Genomic DNA, 24,974 nt, shown 5'->3' on the forward strand with positions numbered 1-24,974 from the left:
AACTAGGTTGCAAACCATTATGCTCTTAAGTTAGAAGGCAATTTCAATGTTGATGATGTGCACATTTTTCCCTGTTTTCTTTAAATTACATCCAACCCATCGAAGTTTTCTTTTGGTCCAACAAACAATTCCCAAATAATGCAAACCTGCCAAATTATGCAGTACTTCCTCTCTGCAGCAGGGGGCAACGGCAAGGGATATGCATCACAATGAAGCAGCAATAGAAGAAGACAGCTTGCATTTAAGATACATAATTCATTCATTCATTCTGGAGCCTATCCCAGCTGTCTTCGGACGAGAGGCGGAAGACAAAAGAAATATCTCATAATTTGTAGTACTCTCCTGGTCACAAGGTGTCTGTAAATTGAGACACACAAGCACCAGACTTGATCGCTGGAACAATAGGCTTTTGTGGCAAATTTGAATTATCTCACAACCGGCACATTCATTCATTCATTCATTTTCTACCGCTTATCCTCATGATGGTCGCGGAGGTTGCTGGAGCCTATCCCAGCTGTCTTCGGGGCGAGAGGCGGGGTACACCCTGGACTGGTCGCCAGCCAATCACAGGGCACATATAGACAAACAACCATTCACACTCACATTTATACCTATGGACAATTTGGAGTCGCCAATTAGCCTAGCATGTTTTTGGAATGTATACCCGGAGAAAACCCACACATGCTCAGGGAGAACATGCAAACTCCACACAGAGATGGCCGAGGGTGGAATTGAACCCTGGTCTCTTAGCTGTGAGGTCTGTGCGCTAACCACTAGACCACCGTGCCACCCTATATAATAACAACAAAGGCTAAAAAAATACAACATATATTTTGTTTGGTCCTCAAATTCTGGCCCTTTGACAAACATAGTTGAGGATCTCTGCTATAAATTATGTTTTATTACTCAATTAATCTGACAAAATGAATTTATGGCTGCAGCACTGCAATGTATGAACCTGTTCTATATGAAACATAAATGACTTCTATTGGGATCTGGTGTTTTATAGAAAATAAAATCCAATTAAATTGAGTACCTAAGATAACAATGCAGTATCCTCTGACATGGAAAGGTTCCAAACAAAAAGTGTCACCTCATGAACTGACTGAAGGCTTTGTAATTGGTGAGTTCCCTGTAGTCTTCCTGACTGAAGGTATGATCTACATCCTCCAGACCCCACTCCTTGGCCAGCTGGGCGGAGGTCTTCTGCTCTATGGGCTGCTGATGAGGACACATTGTGGTCTTCAGTCATTTATGGCAACGTTCCATTATTATTGTTTTTACCTTTGTTGTCTCTTCCTGACTGCTGTCTCGGTCCCCGTTGTCCTTTTTCTTCTTTTTGGTTTTCTTCTCCTTCCTTTCTTTATGCTTCTTCTTCTTCTTTTTCTCACCTGATCCATAGTCGCTGGCGACGCTATCCGAGTTCTCACCAAAGTCTCGGTCCGAGTCTCTCTCTACATCACTGTCCTGAGTGGAAGAGAAGAACGAGGAATTCTGATAAGTCTTACAATGAGTAGATCTCATATTAAGCCACGTTGATCGACTTACTATCTTTTTGCGTTTTTTAGCTTTGACAGGTTTGCCCTCTTTGTCTTTCTTCTTGGCCTCCTTCTTCTTCTTTGGTCGTCCTTTCTTTTTGCACGGGACCTCCCTGTCTGATAAGTCCGCCTCTTCGTCTAGGAGGAAAAGCAGAAAGAAAAGAGTGATTAATTGAATTAAAAAGTGACATTTCTCTTTACGTCATTCCTGGCCATAATATACTATATTATTACAGAGCAACCCATTGATGTAGCTAATGTTAGCATAGGAATAGGTCTAAAGAAGCCACTTAAGTCTTGCTCCTACAGGCAAGTGATACTACAAGTTTTGGTATCAATTTGATACCAAGTAAATTATCACTGTATCACAATTTTTGTACTTTGACATTTTTCAAGTTATTTTTTTTTGTTCAATTTATTGATTGTCATTAAAAACACAGGACAATAATTTTAAGCAAACAAAATACTTCATAATATCAACGCTACTTAACACAACCAGGCAATATCAACCAAATTAAACAAGTATTGCCTTTTATTTTATACAAAATAAACTCAATAGTGCAAAACAAGTGAACAAAAGCCAGAACTACTATTGGCTTTGGGAGTTTATAAACAAATATACACATATACAATATATCTGAACAGAGGCGGGGTACACCCTGGACTGGTCGCCAGCCAATCACAGGGCACATATAGACAAACAACCATTCACACTCACATTCATACCTATGGACAATTTGGAGTACCCAATTAACCTAGCATGTTTTTGGAATGTGGGAGGAAACCGGAGTACCCGGAGAAAAAACCCACACATGCATGGGGAGAACATGCAAACTCCACACGGAGATGGCCGAGGGTGGAATTGAACCCTGGTCTCCAGGTGTGAGGTCTACGTGCTAACCACTCGACCGTCATGCCGCCTATATCTGAACAATAAAACAAAAATATACTACACAGCAGACAACTGAAAAATCTTATAACACTAACGATCCAATACAGATATGACCCTAGAATCAATAATATTGATATTCTGATAAATTGGCACAACTCTAGCAAACTTACAGTGTTTCTGTCATGCAGTTGTTTTGGGGGGTTTGTGCTTTTGGGGCATTTTTTCTTTTGTATTTGCTTGTGATTCTACATAATTTAGGTTATGTTCTTCTACAGCAAACTCATCCAAACACCCTAACACTGGTTTAGTACAATTTTAAAAGTCCTACCGCTGTATGTGTTAACACTTGTTTTAAACGCCAAACCTCGCCTGTGATAAATAAAAGTAAATAACAATGGCGATTCCACAGTGTTCCTAGCAACACGATAGCATACACTAAAGCACTTTTAACCTGCAAGCGGACCCTGACTTTGTTTCTAAAAGTGCATCTAATGTAACCCAGCTCCATCCAGACGAGAGGCTCTGAAAGCAAACATCGATCGTATGTCTGCCATTGTTGGCGCGCTCACCCACGCCCACCTCCCAGCTAGCTTCCCTGGGTCTCCGCGCAGCCCGCCGACGGCGCTTCGAGGGGCGGCCACCCCGCGCACGCGACCACGGTGATGAGAAGGCCACCGATGGATGAGTACGGGGAGATCATGAGTGGGTGACTGTGCTCGCCATGACGTTTGCCACTCGTTTATCAAGCTGTCTCCATTTGAATTCATCAAACCTCTACAAATACTCTAGTAACTAGTACAGGCGGGTGGATCGATTCAAATATCGATAATGTCGATATCTGTATGGATCACTCGTGGTGTCATTTAATCGACATTTTTGTTCTATATTATATTTAAGTAAATAGCTTCAATATATAATTATTTGCCATTTCCAAACTCTCTGAATAGCTTTTTTGGACAGTGGAGGGTTTGGAGGCAAAAACAAGGATTTCAATGAGACCTAATAGTAGCATTTGCTTCATTTTTGCTTTGTTTACTTATTTTAAACTGTCGAGATCCTTTGTTTATCGCTGTAAATTGGTTCTGAGCCTGACCATGATAAGAGAATTTCCACCAAGTATTATTTCTTATTTACAAATTGAGTATTTTCACAGTTATACATAGCATACCGAACCTAGTATTTACAACCATCTAATTAGGTTTTTAACATTATAGCGCTCTGGACGTTAAATGACACCCCTATAGTCACCTTTACATCTTTATTATTAGCTAAAATTCTAGACTAATAATACACTAGATAATATACTAGACTAATAGCCAATAAGTCCATAAGACTCATGCTCATGAGTGTTGCTATAAAGGTGTTCCCCAGGGGGATTCACTGGCAGGATGGACAGGAAGTGACTTTGGGGATTTAGAGTTGACTTTTATTAGGAATTATTTTGTATTATTATTGTGCCCGTTGTCGGCCGAGTGGTTAGCGCAGGCCACACAGCTCGATCCAGCTAGGATTCCACCCTCAGCCATCACAGCTAAGAAACCCGAGTTTGATTCCATCTCTGTGTGGAGTTTGCATGTTCTTCCCGTGCAAGCGTGGGTTTTCTCCGGGTATTCCGGTTTCCTCACAGGCACGTTAATTGGTGACTCCAAAATGTCCATAAGTATGAATGTGAGTGTGAATGGTTGTTTGTCTATATGTGCCCTATGATTGGCTGGCGACCAGTCCAGGGTTTACCCCGCCTCTCGCCCCGAAGACAGCTGGGATAGGCTCCAGCACCCGGTAGAAAATGAATGAATTAATGAATGAATATGCCGGTTGTGAGATAATTCAAACTTGCCACAAAAGCCTATTGTTCCAGCGATCAAGTCTGGTGCTTGTGTGTCTCAATTAACAGACACCCTATGACCAGGAGAGTACTACATATTATGAGATATTTCTTTTGAATGCCTTATATTTTTATATTAGTTCATGTAGTTGATTTTATTGTAATTAGTAATGTAATAAAACACTTTTTTTTAGTGTCTTTTTGAATTTTGAATTGAAAATGTGAAATTGTTCACATATACGTTTGATATACGTTGATTCAATTTGTTTTTGTTTGCTGGAAATCTCTGCCATGTGTTTCATTGTGATTATAAAATACATAAAAAAAATCACAAAATCATTAAATGAAAAAAACTTCAAATTAAAACGTATCGGTATCTGCAATACTGTCTCTGTATTTACTTGGTATCGGACTGATATCAGAATCAGGCAGTATCGCTCTCCCCAACTGCTAAGTGTTAAAAAGCTACTTTGTACACCTTTCACTTTTACCACAGAAACTTCTAGAACGTCACTCTGTTAGTCGGGTTAGACGGGGTGAGAGTTGGGGGGGGGGGTTCGAAGAGGACTTTTGTCGCAAAAAAAAGAAGCGAAATATATTTCAAATAAATAGAGTCCCGTTATGGAGGGGTCCGGAGTGTGTCCCCACTGCGTTTGAACGCATCATGAAATGTCCATGAATTTGATGCCTGAAGCTGCTGTCATTGACATGTCCCTCATGTCCTCACGTCCCGTCTTTGGGAGGATGATGACACTTTGGACTCTGCAGTCAAACTTAGCGCTTTGCAGGAAGACGCTGCACATCTGGATTGTGTTTTTCTTCGTGTACGTTTTGTTTTGCTCGCTCCAAAACGCCAATTTTTCAACCCCGGGGACATGCACCGTAGGACGCATGCAGCGATGGACACCCCCCACCTTGTTTTTTTTTTTTTTTTTGGACTGTTTTACCCCCATCCGGCGTACCTGGCGCGGATGCAGTTTGCCGAGGCGCCGCCGGCGAGTTGATGTCGCTTCTCCGGTTTAAAAAGTCTCCGTCGTCGTCTTCATCGAAGCCTCCTCCCTCGCAATGAAGCGCCGTGTCCTCGTCTTCCTCACAGGCCCGGAGAGGACAGGACATGGTAGTCCTCTCATCGGGATCCGTCCTTGTGTGCAAAAAAAATCACACAAAAAAAAAATCTCGTATTCTTGCGCGACTGTGTGCTGTTTATTTAATATTCAAATCGGCAACAGAGGGGGGGGGACGTGTGTCTGTGTGTGTGTATATGGGGGGGTATTTTACACTAGGCAGAGAGCAACAAAGATGGCCGCCTTCTTATATTTATTTTTTAACAACCCCCCCAATAAGAAAAAAATCCCCTTACATAAAAAATGGCTGACTGTATTATTTCAGAACGCCCCCCCTCCTCCTCCTTTCTCTCTCCCTGAGCGCCCCCTCCCTACCTAAAACCCTACATTGTTACAGAGGAGGGAAAGGGGTGTGTGTGCGGCTGTATGTAACTTACATTGTTACTTGTTTGTTTTTGCTTCTCAGTGCACAAAGCCCACCCCCCCGCCCCCTCCCAGACTGACTTGTGGTGTCACTTACAAGGCTGCATTGCAGAGCAAATCCATCAAACATGGCCTCCTTATAGCCCCCACCGTTGTATAAAAAAATGATTTGTGTGTGTGTGTGTGTGTTGGGGAGGGATCAAGAGAGGCGGGTTGAGAAAAAAAAAAATCTGCCGCAGCCATGCCCAGACTTACATCAGATGGTGTTGCTTAAAAATTAACCACTTGTGGTGAGGACAGGAAGAAAGCGAGACAGATGCAAAGTCTCCACGTCCATGCAGACGTGCTAAGCTAGTGTGCTAGCAGGATGAAAATACAATGCAATGTGAGCTGTGGCGGAAATATTAGAGAGGAGCAATGGTGGCAAGACAGGTTAGCAGGAAGGCCATGGGAATCCCTGCAAGTCCGGCCTGATGTGGCCCACTTTTGTTTTGAAGGAATTTGCCTTTCAAAATAAAAGCTCACGGAAGGCAGTGGCGACTACGGGGATAAAGTTATGGGACACTTCATGCTCAAAGAGAGCGGTGTCCAAAGTGCAGCTCTGCGGACAATTTTCAGCACACAGCTCTTTTAAAATATTGGACTACTGCGCTTCAAAAATATTACAATTACAGAAAAAATAGCAAAATTTGGGAGAAAAACATGCAAAGAAGAGACAAAATGCAAAGAAAGCGTACTCGTACAGTGGTTTGAAAAAGTGTGGGCACCCCTGGTAATTTAAGATTTTCATATATATATATATATATATATATATATATATATATATATATATATATAAATCATGAATACATTTAGCACTAAATATTCATTCATTCATTTTCTACCGCTTTTTCCTCACAAGGGTCGCGGGGGTGCTGGAGCCTATCCCAGCTGTCTTTGGGCAAGAGGCGGGGTACACCCTGGATTGGTCGCCAGCCAATCACAGGGCACATATAGACAAACAACCATTCACACTCACATTCATACCTATGGACAATTTGGAATCGCCAATTAACCTAGCATGTTTTTGGAATGTGGGAGGAAACCGGAGTACCCGGAGAAAACCCACGCATGCACGGGGAGAACATGCAAACTCCACACAGAGATGGCCGAGGGTGGAACTGAACCCTGGTCTCCTAGCTGTGAGGTCTGCGCGCTAACCACTAGACCGCCGTGCCGCCCCGCACTAAATATTGGAACACAAAATTTGTTTGTAAGAGTAGCAACACGATAGCCTGAAAACAACTGTCAAATAACCTCACAGCTAAGATTGTTCGACATAATGGCTTAGGGGAAGGATACAAAAATATCAGGCTGTCAGGTTCCACACTGAGGAACATAGTGAGGAACTGGAAGACCACAGGCACAGTTCTACATAAGGTCCGGAGCGGCAAGCCAAGAAAAATTCTCAGATAAGCCGAGGCGAAGTATGGTGAGAACAATCAAACTCAACCCACAGACCAGCTCCAAAGACCTATAACATGATCTTGTAGGGAGAACATGTGAGAGTCATGCACAAGACTTTACCACGCACACATGCCACAAACAAGAGTCACTAGAGGTATGCTAAAGCACGTTTGGACAAGCCAGCTTCATTTTTGGAAAAAGGTGCCGTGGGCTGATGAAACTAAAATGGAGTTATTTGGACATAAAATAGGGCTGGATGAAGAACACAGCATTCCAAGACAAACACTTGCGACCCACAGTAACATTTGGTGGTGGTTCCATCATGCTGTGGCGCTGTGTGGCCAGTGCAGGTACCGGAAATCTTGTTCAAGGTCGCATGGATTCCAGTTAGTATCAGCAGATACTTGTCAAAAATACTCAAGAAGTAGTGACTCCAAGTAAGTTAAAGTTGCGCCGGGGCTGGATACTTCTAACAAAACAATGACCCGAAACACTATGAAAAGCAGGCTCCATGATCACTGCAGGGACACAAAAGATGGCCGCCACTTTAAACATAGCATGCTACTAGCTAACTTGTTATTCTCCAATGTGTTTATTATAAACTTAAGAAAAAAAATGTACCACTTTCACACAAAATGGGAGGGGAATTTTTTTTCCACCATCATGTCGGACAGGCTATGGCTGACTCCATGCAGTGTTAAGGTAATGTAATGTAAGCAAATATCTGAACAATAGGCCTAAAATAGACTTAAAATGTTTGATTCTCCATACCCAATAACGTGCCTCTGAGTTATTAAGGTTTGCACATTATGAAACAATTACAGGTATACAGTATAAAGTATTGTATTCACTAAACATGCAGTTACACAACATCAACTCTTGTCAATGCATTTCTGCTGGAAAATGTACAGTGAATTGACTTGTGAGACAGCGCCCTCTGCTGGATTCATAGCTGCAGCACTCCTTTTCCCCTGCAGGGAGCGCCATTAAACCATTTTCTATTTAAGTTACTGTTTTAAAAAGCCTAAATTATTGGCACTTTTAAAGCAGAACAAATAAATACAGGGTTTGTCATTGATAATGGCGCTGCTATTATTATATTTAGTTGATAGAATATCATGTCAATATGGTACACAAACACACTCAATCAAGGATTTCCATCCAGAGATTTAAAAAAGATTCCTTTTTGAGCTGTGCCGTAGTCGATCCTGAATAATAATAATAATATTTCAATTGTTTTTATTAAAACGTCAATAGATGTAGGAGAGAAAGTGAAAGTGAGTGAGCCATTGGCTGTGTATCAATTCGCGCACTCACACGCCACAAAAAACGAATAAGATGGCAAGTAAAGGTAGATTATCATTTTTCACGCAGTTAGTTCCCACTTTGTGTGACAGATGACGAAACTATTTACGTACATCCAAACGTTTAGACATAAATATGTATCTTAATTCGGTGATGCAGTTTCCGGTTGCGTTGGTCCGGCAGTCAAATACTTCCGCCAGCTAACTTCGGAAGAAGCGATGAAATGGCAACAACATTTGAGGAAAACGGACCATCAACTCATGTTTGTACTTGTCTCCGTTGATAACATTTATAATTGTTTGCAGTGTTGTTTTTGTGTGCTTTTAAAGGACAAAGCTACAAATGCTTTGTAAAATGAATAATCCAAAACCGTTAGGCTAGCAGACCCTGCAGCCTGTGGCTAACAGTTAGCTGTGAGGTGTTTGAAGGGTGGTAGTTTTTCATAATTCATAATGGGGGCTACTACACTAAGACGTCTCTAAAATGAATTTGAATTCTTAGTAGCAATGTCTCTGTATTGCTAACTAATCTTGGAAGCAGTGGAAGCAAAGACAAATACTTAAATTTAAACAAAAAACACAAAGGCGTAGTTGTGGAATACTGTACTTCCGTTAGCACACTTCAATAGAGATAGCAAAACACTACAGTGTCAAATTGGCACCCTCACTTATAGTATACACTTTGAGTGCACAAGTGTGTTCAAACGACCGAATGCAGTGTGATGTTAGTGCACTGTAAAAGCTAAGAGGTGTTGATTATTCTTTCCATACTCAGGAACAGTGTGAAGTGGGCTCGTCATCCCATGCTAGACAGAAACTAGAAGGACTCCTGAACAAGAACATGAGGATCCGCATGACCGACGGAAGGACTTTAGTGGGTCTTTTTCTTTGCACTGACAGGGACTGCAACATCATCCTTGGATCGGCTCAGGAATTCTTAAAATCCACAGGTAATTGTGGCGTTCCATTCTATGACATTTCATCAAAATTGTCTATTAAGTTATTGATCTTTTTTATTTTAGACACTTTCTCACAGGGAGAACCCAGAGTTCTAGGCCTGGCGATGATCCCGGGTCACCATGTGGTGTCCATCGAGGTGGAGGCTGACATTATGGAGGATACGCAAGGTTTTGGACTGAACCATTGAGTGATTGAGCGCAGTAATAACATGGACATTTCCCAGATGAAGACTCAGTCAACATCCATTGTGTTGATGTTTGATGTCAATAAAAGTTGTGTAGGGCTGGTCAGGGGTGTCCAAAGTGTGGCCTGGGGGGGCCATTTACGGCTTGTTTTTCTTAGCCTGCGGCGCATAGTAAAAATTAAACCTAACAGCAAATATATTTAAATATATGTCAAACTAACGGAGCTTTTTTTTTCAGGTTGCAAGACATGCAGATATTTTGTACACACTTTTACCACTTAATGGTCACCACAGCTACACTCTCCAGGAACGAAACAAACACAGTGATTTGGGAAATGCCAAAAAAAAATCACTCGTTTGTTGCGACCTGGCTTCAGACAACACACACACCAAATTATCATTTGAGCATTTTAATGCAGTTGAACCTCTGCAACATAAACCACGACAGTACAAATAAAACTGTCTAAATAAATAACTTGTTTTTATCAAATAAATAACGCTTTGAACGTCAGTGTAGAAATAACAAGCAGTGAATTATCCAATGTCTCAGATGAATGCTTTTCCAACACATTAAGACACTTTTGGTTTGCAAGTAGTTGCTATTTTGAAACAGCAACTCTTAAAATGTGGAGTTTTTCAAAATAAAAGTGCTTAAAACTAAAACTATGTCTACATCTTTCCCCCTGAATGATGTCAAGTCCTTTTGTTAAGTCACGCAAAAAACTTAATCTAAACATGGCACAAAATGATTAAGTATGTCAAAGGAAGCGTCATAGTTTACCCCCTCCCCCCCTCCCGTGTGTGCCGTTTCAACAAAGATAGCCTCACCCTGACGCCTCGTCCTTGTCTACTGGAACTTGAAGTGGAAGCTGCCGCCCTCAAAGGGGTTGAAGGAAAAAGGCCAAGCGTGTCCGTTGTTTCCTCCGCCCTGCTGCTGGCTCTCTGGATCCAGCGGATCCTCGCCTGCGTCAAACATTTGCCTCATTTCTGCGGAGGACAGGAATTAACTTTACTTTTTCTGAATTGTCTTTATGTCCTCAGCATGTCCAACAGGAGGGATGGAACTGCACGCCATCATCAAGATCCAGATCTGGTTTTAAGGTCATGGTTTGGTTCACTTTGGGTATAGTAGGGGAACAAAATGCAAACTGCTTCACTTTTGTTTTATTTTGTTTTTGTCATGTCTCATTCATTCATTTTTTACCGCTTATCCTCACGAGGGTCGCAGGCATGCTGGAGTCTATCCCATCTGTCTTCGGGCGAGAGGCCGGGTACACCCTGGACTGGTCGCCAACCAATCACAGGGCACATATAGACAAACAACCATTCACACTCACATTCATACCTATGGACAATTTGGAGTCGCCAGTTAACCTAGCATGTTTTTGGAATGTGGGAGGAAACCGGAAACAGTGTTTTTTTAAAATCACTGTTTCAAATTTTCCTAGTAAAATTCTTTTTCATCATATAGCAATTTTAGTCCCGTAAAGTTAGATTATGTAAATTATGTTAAAAACACATTAAAAATAGCCTCTTTTGATACATTCATTCATTTTCTACTGCTTTTTCCTCACGAGGGTCGTGTGCTGGAACCCATCTCAGCTGTCTTTGGGCAAGAGGCGGGGTACACCCTGGACTGGTTGCCAGCACATATAGACAAACAACCATTCACACTCACATTCATACCTATGGACAATTTGGAGTCGCCAATTAACCTAGCATGTTTTTGGAATGTGGGAGGAAACCGGAGTACCCGGAGAAAACCCACGCATGCACGGGGAGAACTCCACACAGAGATGGCCGAGGGTGGAATTGAACCCTGGTCTCCTAGCTGTGAGGTCTGCGCGCTAACCACTAGACCGCCGTGCCGCCCCTTCTTTTGATACAAAAACAGCCTATTCTGTGTTACTAAAGAACTAAAAAAAGACCTGTACTTACCACATATTAATAATCCAAAGGAGCTGAGATGAAGACTAGCTTTGAACGCTAGCACGATATTCAGCATCAACAGACTTAACGGCTCATAATCACTACTAAAATAAAAGTGTGAAGTATTTTGAAAGGAGTAAAGAGGAAGTGGAATTGGTGTCAGCAGCGTGCAAGTATTAGGCTGCTAACGGAGTTTTAGCAATTTGTTGTTTTTCAAGCCGTGTTGTTGTGATGTGTTGGAATGTGGGTTCCTCACCTGGATCAGTGAGGACCTCCTTGGCAGATGCGATGTCGATGAACTTCTTCTCTGCTTCCTTCTTCTCAGCTTCTGACTGGAAGTTGTCAGGGTGCCACTGCTGTGCCAACTTCCTGTAGGCCTTGATGATCTGCTGCTTGTTGGCGACCCTGAGGAGAGTCTCCAGATCAGTGAGCAGGAAGCAGGAAGCCAAAAGGTCTGCTCGCACATGGGACCATTACCTGCTCACTCCCAGGATCTGGTAGTAGTCCCTCTTGCGAGCCATCTTCAGCAACTTCTGTGCTCGCTCCAGTCCTTCCTTGATGTCATTACTGTGGCTGTCAAACTCTAGCGCCTCTCGGTAGTCGTCCACAGCTGACGTGAGATGACATCAACAATAAAAAAAAAAAAACATCTCCCCAGTGGAGTTATAGGCAAGCGCTCCTACCTTTCTCATAGTCCTGGTTAAGGATAAAAGCCTCGGCTCGGTCTCGCAGGACCTTGGCATTACGAGGGTCCCTCTGGTGGGCCTCTGAGCAAACGTCAATGGCCTCCATGACCGACTTGAGCTGGAGACGGAGAACCATTCAAAGATTTGGCACCACCTTGTGGCCGAATAACTATTGTTTGTATTTGTACACAATTGGCTGATGACAGAAACAACACAAGTGTTGTTTCTATCATTGTGGAAGCCTCACCTTGAGCAGACAGAAGCAGATCCTCTCCTTGGCTCGCATGGTGTAGTGCGGCACATGGGGTTCCGTCTTCATCACCGTCTCGTACTTGTCGATGGCGTCCTGGTATCTAAGGGCGAGGACGGGGTCTAGTCAAGCTGGACAAGACGAGAAGATAAGGCCATGGTTCTCACCTGTCGTCCTGAATGAGCTCCTCTGCGGAATCCAGCTGTTTGCTGAGCTTCTTCACCTGCTTGTAATGGCTCAGGCACTCCTTGTCGTCCTGGTCCAGCTTCAGACATTCCCGGATGTGGCTGTATGTAAAGTCAGAATGATGAATAAAGCGAGAACTGACCTGTGTGTGCCTGTGAAAGAGTTCCGGGCTCACTTGAGCGACTCGTGGTGGTCTCCCTGGCTGTAATGCAGCATGCTGAGCTTCAGGAAGGCGGCGCGGTTGTCGTTGCGCAACCTCGTGGTGGGCATCAGGTCCTGGATGGCCTTCTGTGGGTCACCCATGCGAATGTAACATTCTGCACGGAGCTCCCGTGACTCAGGATCCCACGGAGCAATCTAAAAAGGAACATTGTGACATAATTAGCCCTGCATGGAAAGTGAAATTTGTTCCACTTTAAGCACCTCGATGACTCGCTCCAGCAACGAGACGGTGGCAGCGTAGTCCCCTCGGTGGTACGTGGCATGGGCGCCCTCCTGCAGCTTTTCGAGCTCCTTGGCTCTCATCAGATGCTCTTGAGCTTCTGGGTGTTCTGGAGAGCGCTGCAGCTGGAAAACAACATTTTTCAGAACCAATTTCAGAGGTCTACAAAATGGCTGACCAGCCAGTATAGCCCTGCCTATGAACCGTTTGGCATTCTCTCCATCGTGGATTAATTTGCTCTGCTTTAAATTTTAAATACCGGTAATTCCTTTGTGGGGCGGCACGGCGGTATAGTGGTTCGCGTGCAGACCTTACAGCTAGGAGACCAGGGTTCAATTCCACCCTCGGCTATCTCTGTGTGGAGTTTGCATGTTCTCCCCCCGTGCATGCGTGGGTTTTCTCCGGGTACTCCGGTTTCCTCCAACATTCCAAAAACATGCTAGGTTAATATAGCGACTTCAAATTGTCCATAGGTATGAATGTGAGTGTGAATGGTTGTTAGTCTATATGTGCCCTGTGATTGGCTGGCGACCAGTCCACACTACACCCATAGGGAGGAGTCTTTAGTTAAAAAAACATATTCCTCATTACTGCAAATTCAATTTAGTGTGTACGTTATGTTACCTTCAGGCCATATCACAAAAAATATACATAGGAATAGGTCATAGACTTAGATTTATAGCATATGTAACCATAATTACCACTGCTTCAAAGTCCTGGTGGGCCTCCTGCACGTTCCCTTGCTTTAACAGGATATTCCCTCTTTGCAGCCGGGCCTGGACAAGCACAAAAGAAAGACACAAGGGAAGTAGTGTGTGTGGAAACGAGAGAAGCAATTCATAAGCAAACAGGCTGTGTCTCATTCATGCGCTTCACACTTTTGAGCGAATAATACGTTCAAGCTGAGAAATACTGCAAAATGCATTGCGCTCTTAAGTTGCACACATAGTGAAAATGTTGAGTGTGCAACAATGAACTCTGGTGGTTGCAATTCACAGTTGCAAAGAAGAGACGAAGAAGTGGAAGCACATAAATATTGTGGTAGTTCTTTCTAGTTTAGTGTAGTGCTCTGGAGAGAACTACACTGGGCCCCTCTCCTCAGGAACTAAATATGCAGGATCTGTAGTATTCTGTACGTATTCATGTGTAATTACGGAAGTGTGCAAAACACAGGCCGTGTCTCAATTTGCACATTTCCATACTTACACTTGTGTGTGTTCACACTAGCAAGTGCCCGGATGTTTCACTCAAAATGCCCTGAATGGTTATTGTGCAGCAATGGACACGTAGCGGAAGTGGAGGGACTAACTTGAGTGGTTGCAATTCACAATTAAAAAGAAGAGAAGAAGCGTCTAAATGTTGGGATTGTTATTTCCATTAAGTGTGCAATAACAGTACTGTACTTGATTTGGGACAGCACTACCTGCCACATTTTGCCCCCCGGATGAAGTACACATGCAGTGTATTTATTGAAGTATTTGAGACACAGCCATAGTCCTATGTCAGGTTTACCGCAAGGAAGTCAGGCTTGAGCTGGATGGCTCTGGTCAGGTCCGGGAGGGCAGATTTGGACTTGCCCATGGCAAGGAATACTGCAGCACGCTTGTAGAACGTCAGGTAATTATTGGAATCAGCCTCTGGAGAATGTTACATTAGTTGTTTTTATAATATATTAGTGGTTTGTTTACAGTAATAGTGCAATGACGTCCATGAATGATGTGTCCTCTTACCCACAGCAAAGTGGTAGTGGGACAAAGCTTCAGCCAGCTGTCCTGCTGCCAGAAGATGGCGGCCCATCTCCAAGTGATGCTCTATCTCAGCTCGAGTTGCCGCCAACACGCCTGGAAGATATCATGGCCGCTTTTCGTCAAGTCATCGTTAAGAGATAGAGTTTAAATTCCATTTACTTTCTTACCTTGCAGCTCCAGAATGGCAGTGAGCAGGGACAAGGAGCATAGGAGCCCGCTAAATCCAGTCAGGCGGCACCAGTCCATCTTGGCTGTGATTTACACACTCACAACACAAGATAATAACTTATGCTTTTCCTCTGGGTTCAGCTTGAAACTCATTGAAGCGCTCTTGTGGGGTTAAATTGTGATTTTCAGCCAACGGATACAACTAGCAGGCAGTGGTGTATTTAGTCCGGCTATGATAATGCTCCGGGTTAAAAGCACACCCTCGGCAGAAAGGTTCCTTGCAAAGTTCCACCTTAGAAAAACAACTCTTTAGTTGAACTTAGATTAATCGTACATAGCATGTATTTATATAAAGAAATATAAATACTAACAGGTTGAAATATAAGTGTAGCTCTTATCTGTTTGTAGTACTTGTACTTCTTCCCCTGTGGCTCATATGTACAGTACACGGTTGCTCGAGGTGAAGACGGATCGATCCGAATATCGATACCAGAGATACCAAAGTATTGGGTCAATACGAGAGTGAAGTCGATATTTTATTTAATGAAAACTGTGAAATACATATAAATGACAAATCAAACGAATACATGAATATGTAAACATTACTTTTACCTTTATTGAACACTTGTTGGTGAACACCGTGCCAAGTGGAAGGAGGAGGGAAGGTACAGAAAACGTTTGAAAACCGAGGTTCCACCGTCTTTACTGTATGTCACAGAAGAGTACGCCCCTCACGTTTCTGTGAATATTATTATTTTTTCATGGGACAACACTAAAGAAACAACACTATGATACAATGTAAAGCAGTCACCATTATTTTCCAACACTGCCTTAACTCTCTTGGGTATAGAGGCCACGAGAACATGACAAAGTACCTCTGGAATCCTCATCTCAGAACTGATCATCATGGTGGTGTGTTCAGGGTCATTAAGTTGTTCCTTTTATGACGGGAGGCTCTGCTTCACTATGTCACAGTGACAGTAACATGTACTGTGACACACTATTTTACTGGAGCCTATGCTAGCTTTCTTCGGGCGAGAGGCGGGGTACACCCTAGACTGGTGGCCAGCCAATCACAGGGCACATATAGACAAACAACCATTCACACTCACATTCATACCTATGGACAATTTGGAGTCACCAATTAACCTAGCATGTTTTTGGAATATGGGAGGAAACCGGGAAATCGGAGTACCCGGAGAAAACCCACGCAGGCACAGGGAGAACATGCAAACTCCACACAGAGATGCTCGAAGGTGGAATCAAACTCGGGTTTCCTAGCTGTGTGGCCGACACGCTAACCACTCGGTCGCCGTGCAACCTAAATCCAATCAACGATATTATTAAAATGTTAATGTTTTTGCCTGAATATTAGTCCTGTAATTTATTATTCCTATATTATCATTGAAAAAATAAAAATAAAAACATCAAAATGATACCATGATTTGCAGTATCACTATTTCGTACTATGAGACGTGGACTCTTCTTATTGGAGGGGTTATTTCAATAAGCAGCCCCCCGACCCCCGCCCTCTCCCTCACCACACAGCATGCGGTGATACTAAAATATCACCACACTGCATTCCAAGCATTGAATGCCGTGATATCATGTTTTACTATCATGAATCACACTGGACTGGAAATATCTTTTTTTGCATTTTTATTTACTCAAATGTTCATATTAAAATGACCCAAAATACACATTTACTGTGCATATTGTAAAAAAAAAACAAACTATACAAATACACACATTTACTGTACATGGAGATTCATAGATTTCATGTGAATATTTGACTATGTACAAAATAAAAAATATTCTTTTACTGGCATCACCGCTGATGTTATTCAAACGTATGCATTTCGACCATAAGTGCTGGCAACCACACTTCTGGTGCGGGCTGGTCCAGAATAAACGGTTCCTCTTGTTTGATGAGGCAAAGGGCTGTAAATAGACAAACAAAATAATATTATCAAATAATACACATACAGTCTTTTAAAAATATGTTCAGATTTTTCAAGAGATTATGCAAATTGTGATTTTTTTTAACCTTCTGGAAATTACTTAATGTGTTTTTTTTTCTATTTACAGTGGTTCTAAATTGAGCATGTTTTGGGATGAGCGGAGCACTCACTACTTTTCCTGTGAGGCCATCCTGCAGGAGCACGTCAGACACGCCCCCCCAGCGATGGCGAGCACGGCCGAGCACCATCCAATGTAAAGCCCCTCCCCTATTTCATACCTACGGGACAAGGTAAATCAAATCAGTCGCATTATAACCATTCTACAAAGTCACGCCGTCGCTTACCTGGTTCCCGGGTAGAACGGGTCAAAGAATTCTTGCGTGATGTTGAAGGCGTACCATGACACGGCCACCATTGTGCACAAACCTATTGTGGAGTAAGAGTCTCCTTTAATGATTAAGGAAGCTGTGGCTACCACAGAATTACACACAAGTCCAAAGTCTTACTGGAAGCCAACCATTGATTTTTATATGCAATAAAACACACCTTTTATTATACACAAGCCTCTTTATCACAACCATAATCATAATGCTGTTATTGCTGCATTCTTAACACTTTCATTTATATCACCTTGAAGTATGAAAAGGACTCCAGCGGTGCCGGCTATCCTCCCTTTGAGGACGTAGTTGTCCCCTCCAGCCTTGGAGCACTGTAAGCCGATAAGGGCCGCCACCAAGCCGAAGGTACCCATCACAACAGATGTGATCATCAAGGCCCGTGACGCCTGGATGTAGCCTGGAAAGGTCAACAATTATTTCAATGTCAGTAATCTCCACTTGTCCAATGTCCACACGTCAAGTATTCAACTCACCATTCAAAGCCAGCAGAGACGGGAATTCCCGACAATTGTGAACGCCGGTGGAGTCGGTGGCGCAGGACATCCACAGGTTTTCATAGATGGTGGATGTGGTGATGACGTTCCCGTCCACGGTGGACGTCTTCCAGTAACGGTTTGGCAAAGCGACCCCCACCATCACCCAGCCGAGGAAGCCCAGCACCAAGGCGACTACTTCCACAATGGGATCCATGACCGCGCGCCACCCCTCCTCCCCCTCCTCAGGTCCCGTTAAGTCGTCAGGAAGTGTATGTATCCACGCCGCAGCGCTAATCAAAGCATCGGATGTGATGTAGGTGCGCGTCGTGTCAAAAAGGTTTGCTAAGCATTACAAGTGGTGTGATAACACGTTGATTTATAGTCGGTTCGCTCCGCCCACTCCGCCCCATACAAAGCGCATATCTGCTTCTATTTTACGCCCATGAAACGGAACAGGTGTTTATCACGCAGAGTCCAATGGTCATTGTTGCCATGCACACTTTGCCTTTTTTTTTTTTTTTTTTTTTTACTTTGTGCCATTTTTTTATTTTGTTTTTTTCTTTGAATCATTTTATTTTCGTATGTTTTTGCTTTGTTTTGTTTGTACTCATTCATCATGTACACCCACTCCCACGCCATACAGGAGTTTTGCAAACAAACATGCTTGTGTACTACTTCATTCATGTACCGCATAACGGAACAAATAACATTTAATAACAAAAGGCGGAGGTTAATTATTAAGATATGACAAAAGTGTATGTGTACAACAGGCTTAATTCAGGAAGTAGAAATCCAATAACAAAAAGGTGTGAGGTTGCCCAACATGGTGTGTGTGTGTGTGTGTTTATGTGTCTTGATGAATTAGCTTCCCGATAGCCGACTCTCTCACACAGATAGTCTGCTAAGCTGACACCATTTAGATAAAAGCACACAAGCTCACACTGGAGGCTTTTTTACAGATAAAGGTCAAGAGTGAGGCTGTGGAATTGTCCACATGCCACCCGACAAGAATGAATGAGTTCACCTTTCTACATTTACAGCCTTTATTCAGACTACAACAGCAACTATTAGGTGCACTAACTAACTAACTGTATATCTGTCAATCAATTTCAAAAAGTGTGACTAATTTGACATGATGGCGCTTTGACTGGTCCAACTTAAACTTATGAAAAGTGGATCCTGCCCCCATCATAAACATTTGCTTTTATGGCTTGTTTTTACTACCCCATTGTTGGCTTAGCATTACTTTATGTGTCCTCTTATTACTATTCATCTGATTTCTTGCAAAAGACAGAAAACAAAAAAAAAATCCAGATTTTTTTTTTTTTTTATGTGCACTTGTAAAAGTAAGGAGGGATTCTGGATGAATAGAATTCAAATGGCAATGTCTGCCTACAAATCAAAAACTACAAAGATAGTATCCACAGTATATAAAAATTTAATGGCGGGTAAGGCAAATATTCATTATATAAGAAAAATGGGGAAAAAGAGCTCAAAACAAACATTACAGAAACTGAATGGTTGGGTTATGATTATGACCCAAAACACCACAACATCATCTCGGGTCTGGAGGGAGCATTGCCGGAAGAATATAATTAGATTGTTCATTACACCAGAAATTAAAGAAAAATATGTTAAGGTTACCCAGCCATGCTGGCGTCAGTGTGGTACAGTCAATGTCAACCATTCATTCGCATGTGTTCTGGCTTTGCCCAAATATCATTCATTTTTGGAAGAGGCTATGTAAAACCATGGAGAGGATTTTTGGGTTACAGTGTGACTTTTTCATGTGAGACATTGTATCTGGGCCACCTGGTGGGAGACCTTGTGTTAAGAAAAGATAGGTATCGGTATAAAATCATGTTGGTAGCATGTAAAAAAAAGCCATTACCAAAAAATGGCTTAACCCAAGACCCCCAAATATTGGAGGACTGTCTTTGTGTGATGAACACAATACATGACATGGAACTGTTAACACATAGATTGAGGACTGAAGAAGACACATGTGGAGAAAAATGGGTGAAATGGACACCGTTCACGGACAAAAATCAAGGAAATTACTCTAATTGCACCATGACAGGGAATGTGGGATAACCAAATTGTGTGCTGTGTATGTGCAGTGCCCCCTTTTTGTTTTTGAGTGTGTTTGTATTGCTGTTGACGTTTTGTTTAGAAAAATATAAAAATAAATAAAAATAAAGTACAGTAAAGTCTCGTTATATCGATATTCTCGGGAGTCGGAAAAAATACCGATATAACCGGACTATCCATATATCCGATCCTGCGCCGAACTGCATTAAAAGTGGGCAATAATGCACTCGACATGGTTTCTCTCCACCAACGCCAGCATGTACATATGAAAAACAGTGATTATTGCAAGCGATAAAAAGATATCTGAATACAACACAATTAAATACATGTATTTGTACGCATGTGTCTTCGTTGGAACAGGTGCGTATGCTATGTCAGTTGGTTCTTCTGTTGCAGGCATGTGTTTGGCCAGCTATGTGGGGCGGGTTGAGCATGACCTGTGAACCAGGAAGAGCGGGAATCGGTGTGTGTGCTGTGCTCTGGTGGTGGAAGTGTGAAAAATAAAGTTGACTGGAAGCAGCCGTTCGCCGTGTTCTTTTTTGGTATTGAAATCCTTAAGCAAAGATTGATTTAAGCTGCTTTTGTATCGATATAAGCAGACCAAATTGGCTGGCGGGAGATGAAAAGGGCATCGTAGTAACCGGATTATCATAATAACCGGGTATCGTACTAACGGAACTAATTATATCATAAAAGACTAGAAATTTGCCGGGAAATGAAAATAGTATCGTAATAAGTAGTAATTCGTTATAACCGATATCAATATAACGAGACTTTACTGTATAAAAAAAAAAGTAAAGAGGGATGCATGTGGACTTTTACTGTTTAAGTAATTGTAATAAAAGGCAATAAGCATTTCCAAAATGTATATTGAAATAAAAGAACATTTGTTAAAAATGTTTCGGGATGCACGTGTCATCTTGGATACTCGCAATAACCTCTTTGACACCAAGATTATTGGTTGGTCCCGGGGAGTTTCGGTCCTGTCAGGTGAGTTAATGTGTAACGCGCCATGAGGCCGATAACCATAACACCCCCAACCCAACACACACAAACACGCTATCATAAAGCAGCGTGTCCATATTGGATCTCAACTTTGATTGACGAGGAGTGAACTAGGCCAGGATGTGAGTGTGCTTTTATTGTTATTGTGGAGCCTAAACCGCATCATGAAAGATCACAATGTACTTGCCAAAATTTCCACAGCGTCGATAAGGTGAAATCGGTGTTGCTGGACTTTGCTACGTGGATAAAAGTATTCCAAAGTGAGGGAATCACTTCTTGAGTCAATATGGCATTTCTGTTCAAAATGAGTTTATTTGTTATGATGGTGGAAACCATGGCATTAAATAGAAATCAAACTTACTTCCTGTAAGTGCTCCCTTGCATACCTAACAGATGTGACATCTTCTTACACGTATGGATTTGAAGTAAGAATACCGTGTCATAAACAAAGCTGCAATTTCAATACTTTTATGTACATAAGTGGCCTGTTAGGGCTTGCCAAGAATGGTCATGTTGTTTAGCATATATATAGCAAGGTGTAAATGTTATATATATATTTTAGATTCGATTTGTTTTCTTGTTTTAATATTGAATGTGTAAGTCCAGCATTAATGGCTACACGCGGTCCCGTGCTCAAGACTTGGATGCTCCCTTTGACACCGCTAGACCGATGAGCCCAGCTAATCCAGCCACACCCAGGCCGATTCCCCCGACGATCGCCATGCCGACTAAGCCATCTAGAAAACAATACGCCGGGCTTAGAGTTCAGGGTGTCGACGAGGGTTAAAAACAAAACCCCAATCTTACCTTTTTTTAAAGCCCTATCAATGAGCTTTTCCAACTCCAAAGCCTGCTTGTTGCCAGGCTCGTTCCTCAGGAGAGTCCGGATGTACTTCAGTGCTTTTTCATACTCCTGCAACACATTATTAGATATTACACTATTTTTTTTTGTCAGCAACAGTGCAATGCTAAGAAAGCAAGGCTTTGATACACAAAAATTAACCCAACTAAAAATGTGTATTTATTTGTTAAAGTCTGAAAAAGACATTGCAGCTGAGTGCAAACCTTGTCATGCAAAGGTTTCCTGTGGTGGACAGAACCGGGGAAGTTGAATACAACTAGGGCTGGCCGATATATTGATGTTTTTAAAATATCAACATTTTTTTTAAACACGATATCAAAAAAAGCATATCGTTCATATTGATATAGACTGGATTTGATGCTAAGGTCTAAGGCTAAGTGCTTTATTCATATTGTTACAGCAACCCCTTAAGCAAGTGTTTAGTTGAGCACCCCTTCGCTATGCCAAGCGACTGGAGATCTGAGGAGGAGAGGCTGCATAATAGAAGTGAACAGCAAAAAAGACGGTATAAAGGTTGCTGTATAAAGACAGTATCAAACATGTTTACCGTCTGTCGTCCATTGGTTCATTTTTCCACGTACTTCTCATACTGTTGCTGATTAATATTCTGTTTGAGTAAAATCCCTTGATCAAGATTTTTCCAACATTTCACACTACAAAATAAATAATACAAGATGATATTTGATGATTTGTGCTGATATTGGATTGATATCAGTATCAGCCGATATTCCGTATCAAAAGTGAAAAAGTTGTATCAGGGCACTCTTGTACACACTAAAATGTGATGATGCCGTACCATTACAATCCAAATAAAGTGACATCTGCATTTCCTTACCTTCAGTCTGTAGTTGGCCACGCCAAGGTAGAACAGGAAGTCACGTGTGTCATCTTTTGAGGATTTCTGGACAAGTTCTGAACAACAAATAAAATAAATGATTCAACTGAATTTTTAAAAAGAAAATGTTGTGGCTATTATGATGATGAGAAGCAAGTTCTTATTGTACGGAAAATAACAACAAAAGTGCATCTACACTGCAAAAAAGATCGGAAAATGGATGGATGGATGGATGGATAAATGAATGGCAACTATTATATACTGTAGTTATCTGTCCTACATTATTTATGGCTGTTCTCCTGTACTTTACTCCTTTTATTGTCATTATTTAACTAAGATATTCTTTACCATACATCATTCACTTATTTATTAATGCACAATGTTTCTCCCCATTTTTATTCCTTATTTACAATTATGTATGTATTTGTTTCCTAAATTTACTATGTATAGTACTACATATAAGCTAACTACAAACTAGAAACTTTACATTTCTTTGACTATTAAACATTGGTAACGTGGTACGTGCTAAATAACAAAATCATGAACACGTAATTGCTGAATTACTGAGAAGAAGTCAGATTAAATAAAATTTTCTTCTTCCTACTCTTTTTCAGTAAGCATGTGAAGTACTGTACTTAGACCAGTTTTGCCAACTTGTCGATTTTTGTCACTTGATCTGGCGACATTCCAAGCCCACTTGACTAGCAACAAATCTAGCGACTTTTTCTGGCATTGCCTGTGAGTCTTATGGTATTTGGGGACTCAAAAGTGAAAGCACGTATCGTTCCACATTCAGTCACAAGCCGGCAGTGTACAGTCAGCTTCCGAGCCATAATCTACTAGGGTGGAGTTCACCCTGTTTTACGCAGCAAGAGCTATTTCAGTTAATTTTCAGCTAATTTTAAGTTAGCCTGGATAAAAGAGGAGGGTATGTTTATTTTGTAATGGCCTGTATTGCCAATATTTGTGGAGATCATTTGCTATTAAATATAGTCACAAGTCGAGTGTGCTATTGACAAACCACACGAGTCATGTTAAAGTGAGCCATAGAATAAACACAGCAAACACATAAACTCTGTTATTCGCTGTTCAATTGTGCTCATTTAAAAAATTGCCAACATGTGATAAGAGAGCTTTCAGAGACGCTGTCCGAGATCAAATGAAGTTATTTTATTTTGGTGAAATTATTGCCCATTTTAAATTAACACACCAAGAATGAAGATTATATGTACTTCTAAACGTAATTAAGGTGTTTTTACTCTGTCCTACGACGTTATGCTTTTAACATCATATGCAAATTATATGTAAATTTAACGATGACGCACTTACCCTCCAACAACACAATCCCTTTCTTGATGTCATCCGTGTATTTGCTCCTGATTAAACACCAAGCATATTCAAACTTTGTATCTTTGGACACAGCTCCTTTCGCCAGCTCATTGTTGTACTTCTTCTCAAATTTCTGGAAAACATAGCCGGAATGACGTAATTGAAGTACTCACTTACTGTACATAGTGTCAGCCTCGATACTACCTTCTTACTCTATACTCAGAAACTCATGATTAGCATGACATAATGTATAAGTTACCACTACTTACTTTTTATACTGTTAGCCACGATAGCACTTTGTCGCACTACTGTATTTTAAAGTTAGACTCAGGTACCCAAGACTCACATTAGACCTCAAACTACAATTCAAATGGTCATAATTCTAATCAAGGTAATAACAATGTCCAAAACATCAGCGTTGACATTAGCTAGCTACGTGACACGACAAATTAACCAACAAAGCGTCGCTTTCGCTTGGAACTCTCAACCTTTGTCAGGGCGCAGGATACCTCACAAACATTTCGTGGAGCCATTAGAAGTCGGTAATTACTAACCAACGACAAAAATAAGCTTAATAACAGAAAAACTTACTAGGAGGTCCTCTGGCGCTACTACATCGCTCAACACAGCCTCCATGTTTCCGGAAATGACACTTGGACGCGCCCACTTATTGTCACGTGACATGAGAAACCTGGAAAAAATGCTACTAACAACTTGTGACGGTGGTCCATCCATCTATCCATTTTCTATGCAGTTTATATGATTATGTTAATAATAAGGATAAGTCATAATGTTCAGGAATGTGTAACTAAAAGTAGTGGACGAATTGATCCAAATGTTAGATCGATACAAGTGTAGAATTTTCCAGTTCTTTCGATGTTCATTTAAACAAATACCTGTATTTTTGTTTTAATATTGTTACATCGTGTTTGTTGATAAAACCATTTCAAAAAGAATGTTACAAAAGCGACT

At 41.6% G+C, this 24,974-nt stretch overlaps 5 protein-coding genes across 12 annotated transcripts in view; 1 reads left to right on the forward strand and 4 right to left on the reverse strand.

The window, feature by feature from the left end:
* The window catches only part of chd3 (chromodomain helicase DNA binding protein 3), a 38,735-nt gene extending 33,083 nt beyond the window's left edge, over positions 1-5,652 (reverse strand). For 3 of the 7 annotated variants that reach the window (XM_078795599.1, XM_078795588.1, XM_078795587.1), the window contains exons 1-4: positions 5,218-5,652; positions 1,549-1,676; positions 1,285-1,467; positions 1,094-1,218 (exon numbers count right to left, since the gene is read on the reverse strand). In XM_078795599.1, coding sequence (XP_078651725.1) covers positions 1,094-1,218; positions 1,285-1,467; positions 1,549-1,676; positions 5,218-5,371 — 590 coding nt within the window. In that variant the 5' untranslated portion in view covers positions 5,372-5,652. Of the gene's footprint in view, positions 1-1,093; positions 1,243-1,284; positions 1,468-1,548; positions 1,677-5,217 lie in introns of all 7 variants that reach the window. The other 4 variants (XM_078795600.1, XM_078795594.1, XM_078795598.1 and 1 more) reach the window with 4 other exon arrangements.
* A 2,948-nt stretch (positions 5,653-8,600) lies between these two features.
* Positions 8,601-9,742, forward strand: naa38 (N-alpha-acetyltransferase 38, NatC auxiliary subunit). Its single transcript, XM_058066222.2, has 3 exons — positions 8,601-8,755; positions 9,268-9,442; positions 9,515-9,742. The coding sequence occupies exons 1-3, from the start codon at positions 8,717-8,719 to the stop codon at positions 9,637-9,639; spliced, it is 339 nt and encodes a 112-aa protein (XP_057922205.1). The 5' UTR covers positions 8,601-8,716; the 3' UTR covers positions 9,640-9,742.
* A 290-nt stretch (positions 9,743-10,032) lies between these two features.
* On the reverse strand, positions 10,033-15,398 carry dnajc3b (DnaJ (Hsp40) homolog, subfamily C, member 3b). Its single transcript, XM_058066213.2, has 12 exons — positions 15,045-15,398; positions 14,860-14,970; positions 14,642-14,766; positions 13,831-13,905; positions 13,111-13,254; positions 12,863-13,044; positions 12,669-12,788; positions 12,499-12,604; positions 12,249-12,369; positions 12,043-12,175; positions 11,822-11,970; positions 10,033-10,623 (listed from the first exon to the last, which is right to left on the reverse strand). Exons 1-12 carry the CDS (start codon positions 15,121-15,123, stop codon positions 10,484-10,486), a joined length of 1,485 nt encoding a protein of 494 aa, XP_057922196.2. The 5' UTR covers positions 15,124-15,398; the 3' UTR covers positions 10,033-10,483.
* Positions 15,399-16,684: 1,286 nt separating this feature from the next.
* On the reverse strand, positions 16,685-21,101 carry cldn15a (claudin 15a). The gene is made up of 5 exons (XM_058066217.2): positions 17,878-21,101; positions 17,637-17,801; positions 17,351-17,432; positions 17,177-17,284; positions 16,685-16,986 (listed from the first exon to the last, which is right to left on the reverse strand). The coding sequence occupies exons 1-5, from the start codon at positions 18,092-18,094 to the stop codon at positions 16,890-16,892; spliced, it is 669 nt and encodes a 222-aa protein (XP_057922200.2). The 5' UTR covers positions 18,095-21,101; the 3' UTR covers positions 16,685-16,889.
* Positions 21,102-21,267: 166 nt separating this feature from the next.
* Positions 21,268-24,724, reverse strand: fis1 (fission, mitochondrial 1). Of its 2 annotated transcripts, none has more exons than XM_058066220.2 (5): positions 24,594-24,724; positions 24,003-24,135; positions 22,674-22,750; positions 21,784-21,889; positions 21,268-21,713 (listed from the first exon to the last, which is right to left on the reverse strand). In XM_058066220.2, the coding sequence occupies exons 1-5, from the start codon at positions 24,684-24,686 to the stop codon at positions 21,610-21,612; spliced, it is 513 nt and encodes a 170-aa protein (XP_057922203.1). In that variant the 5' UTR covers positions 24,687-24,724; the 3' UTR covers positions 21,268-21,609. The 2 variants fall into 2 exon arrangements, with proteins under 2 accessions (XP_057922203.1, XP_078651741.1); XM_078795615.1 differs by lacking the exon at positions 24,594-24,724 and adding an exon at positions 24,491-24,575.
* Between the last annotated feature and the right edge of the window lie 250 nt (positions 24,725-24,974).

Source organism: Doryrhamphus excisus, linkage group LG2, assembly GCF_037039965.1.
Source record: "Doryrhamphus excisus strain RoL-2023G ecotype Guam linkage group LG2, RoL_Dexc_Guam_v1.1, whole genome shotgun sequence".
Classification (NCBI taxonomy): Eukaryota; Metazoa; Chordata; class Actinopteri; order Syngnathiformes; family Syngnathidae; genus Doryrhamphus; species Doryrhamphus excisus.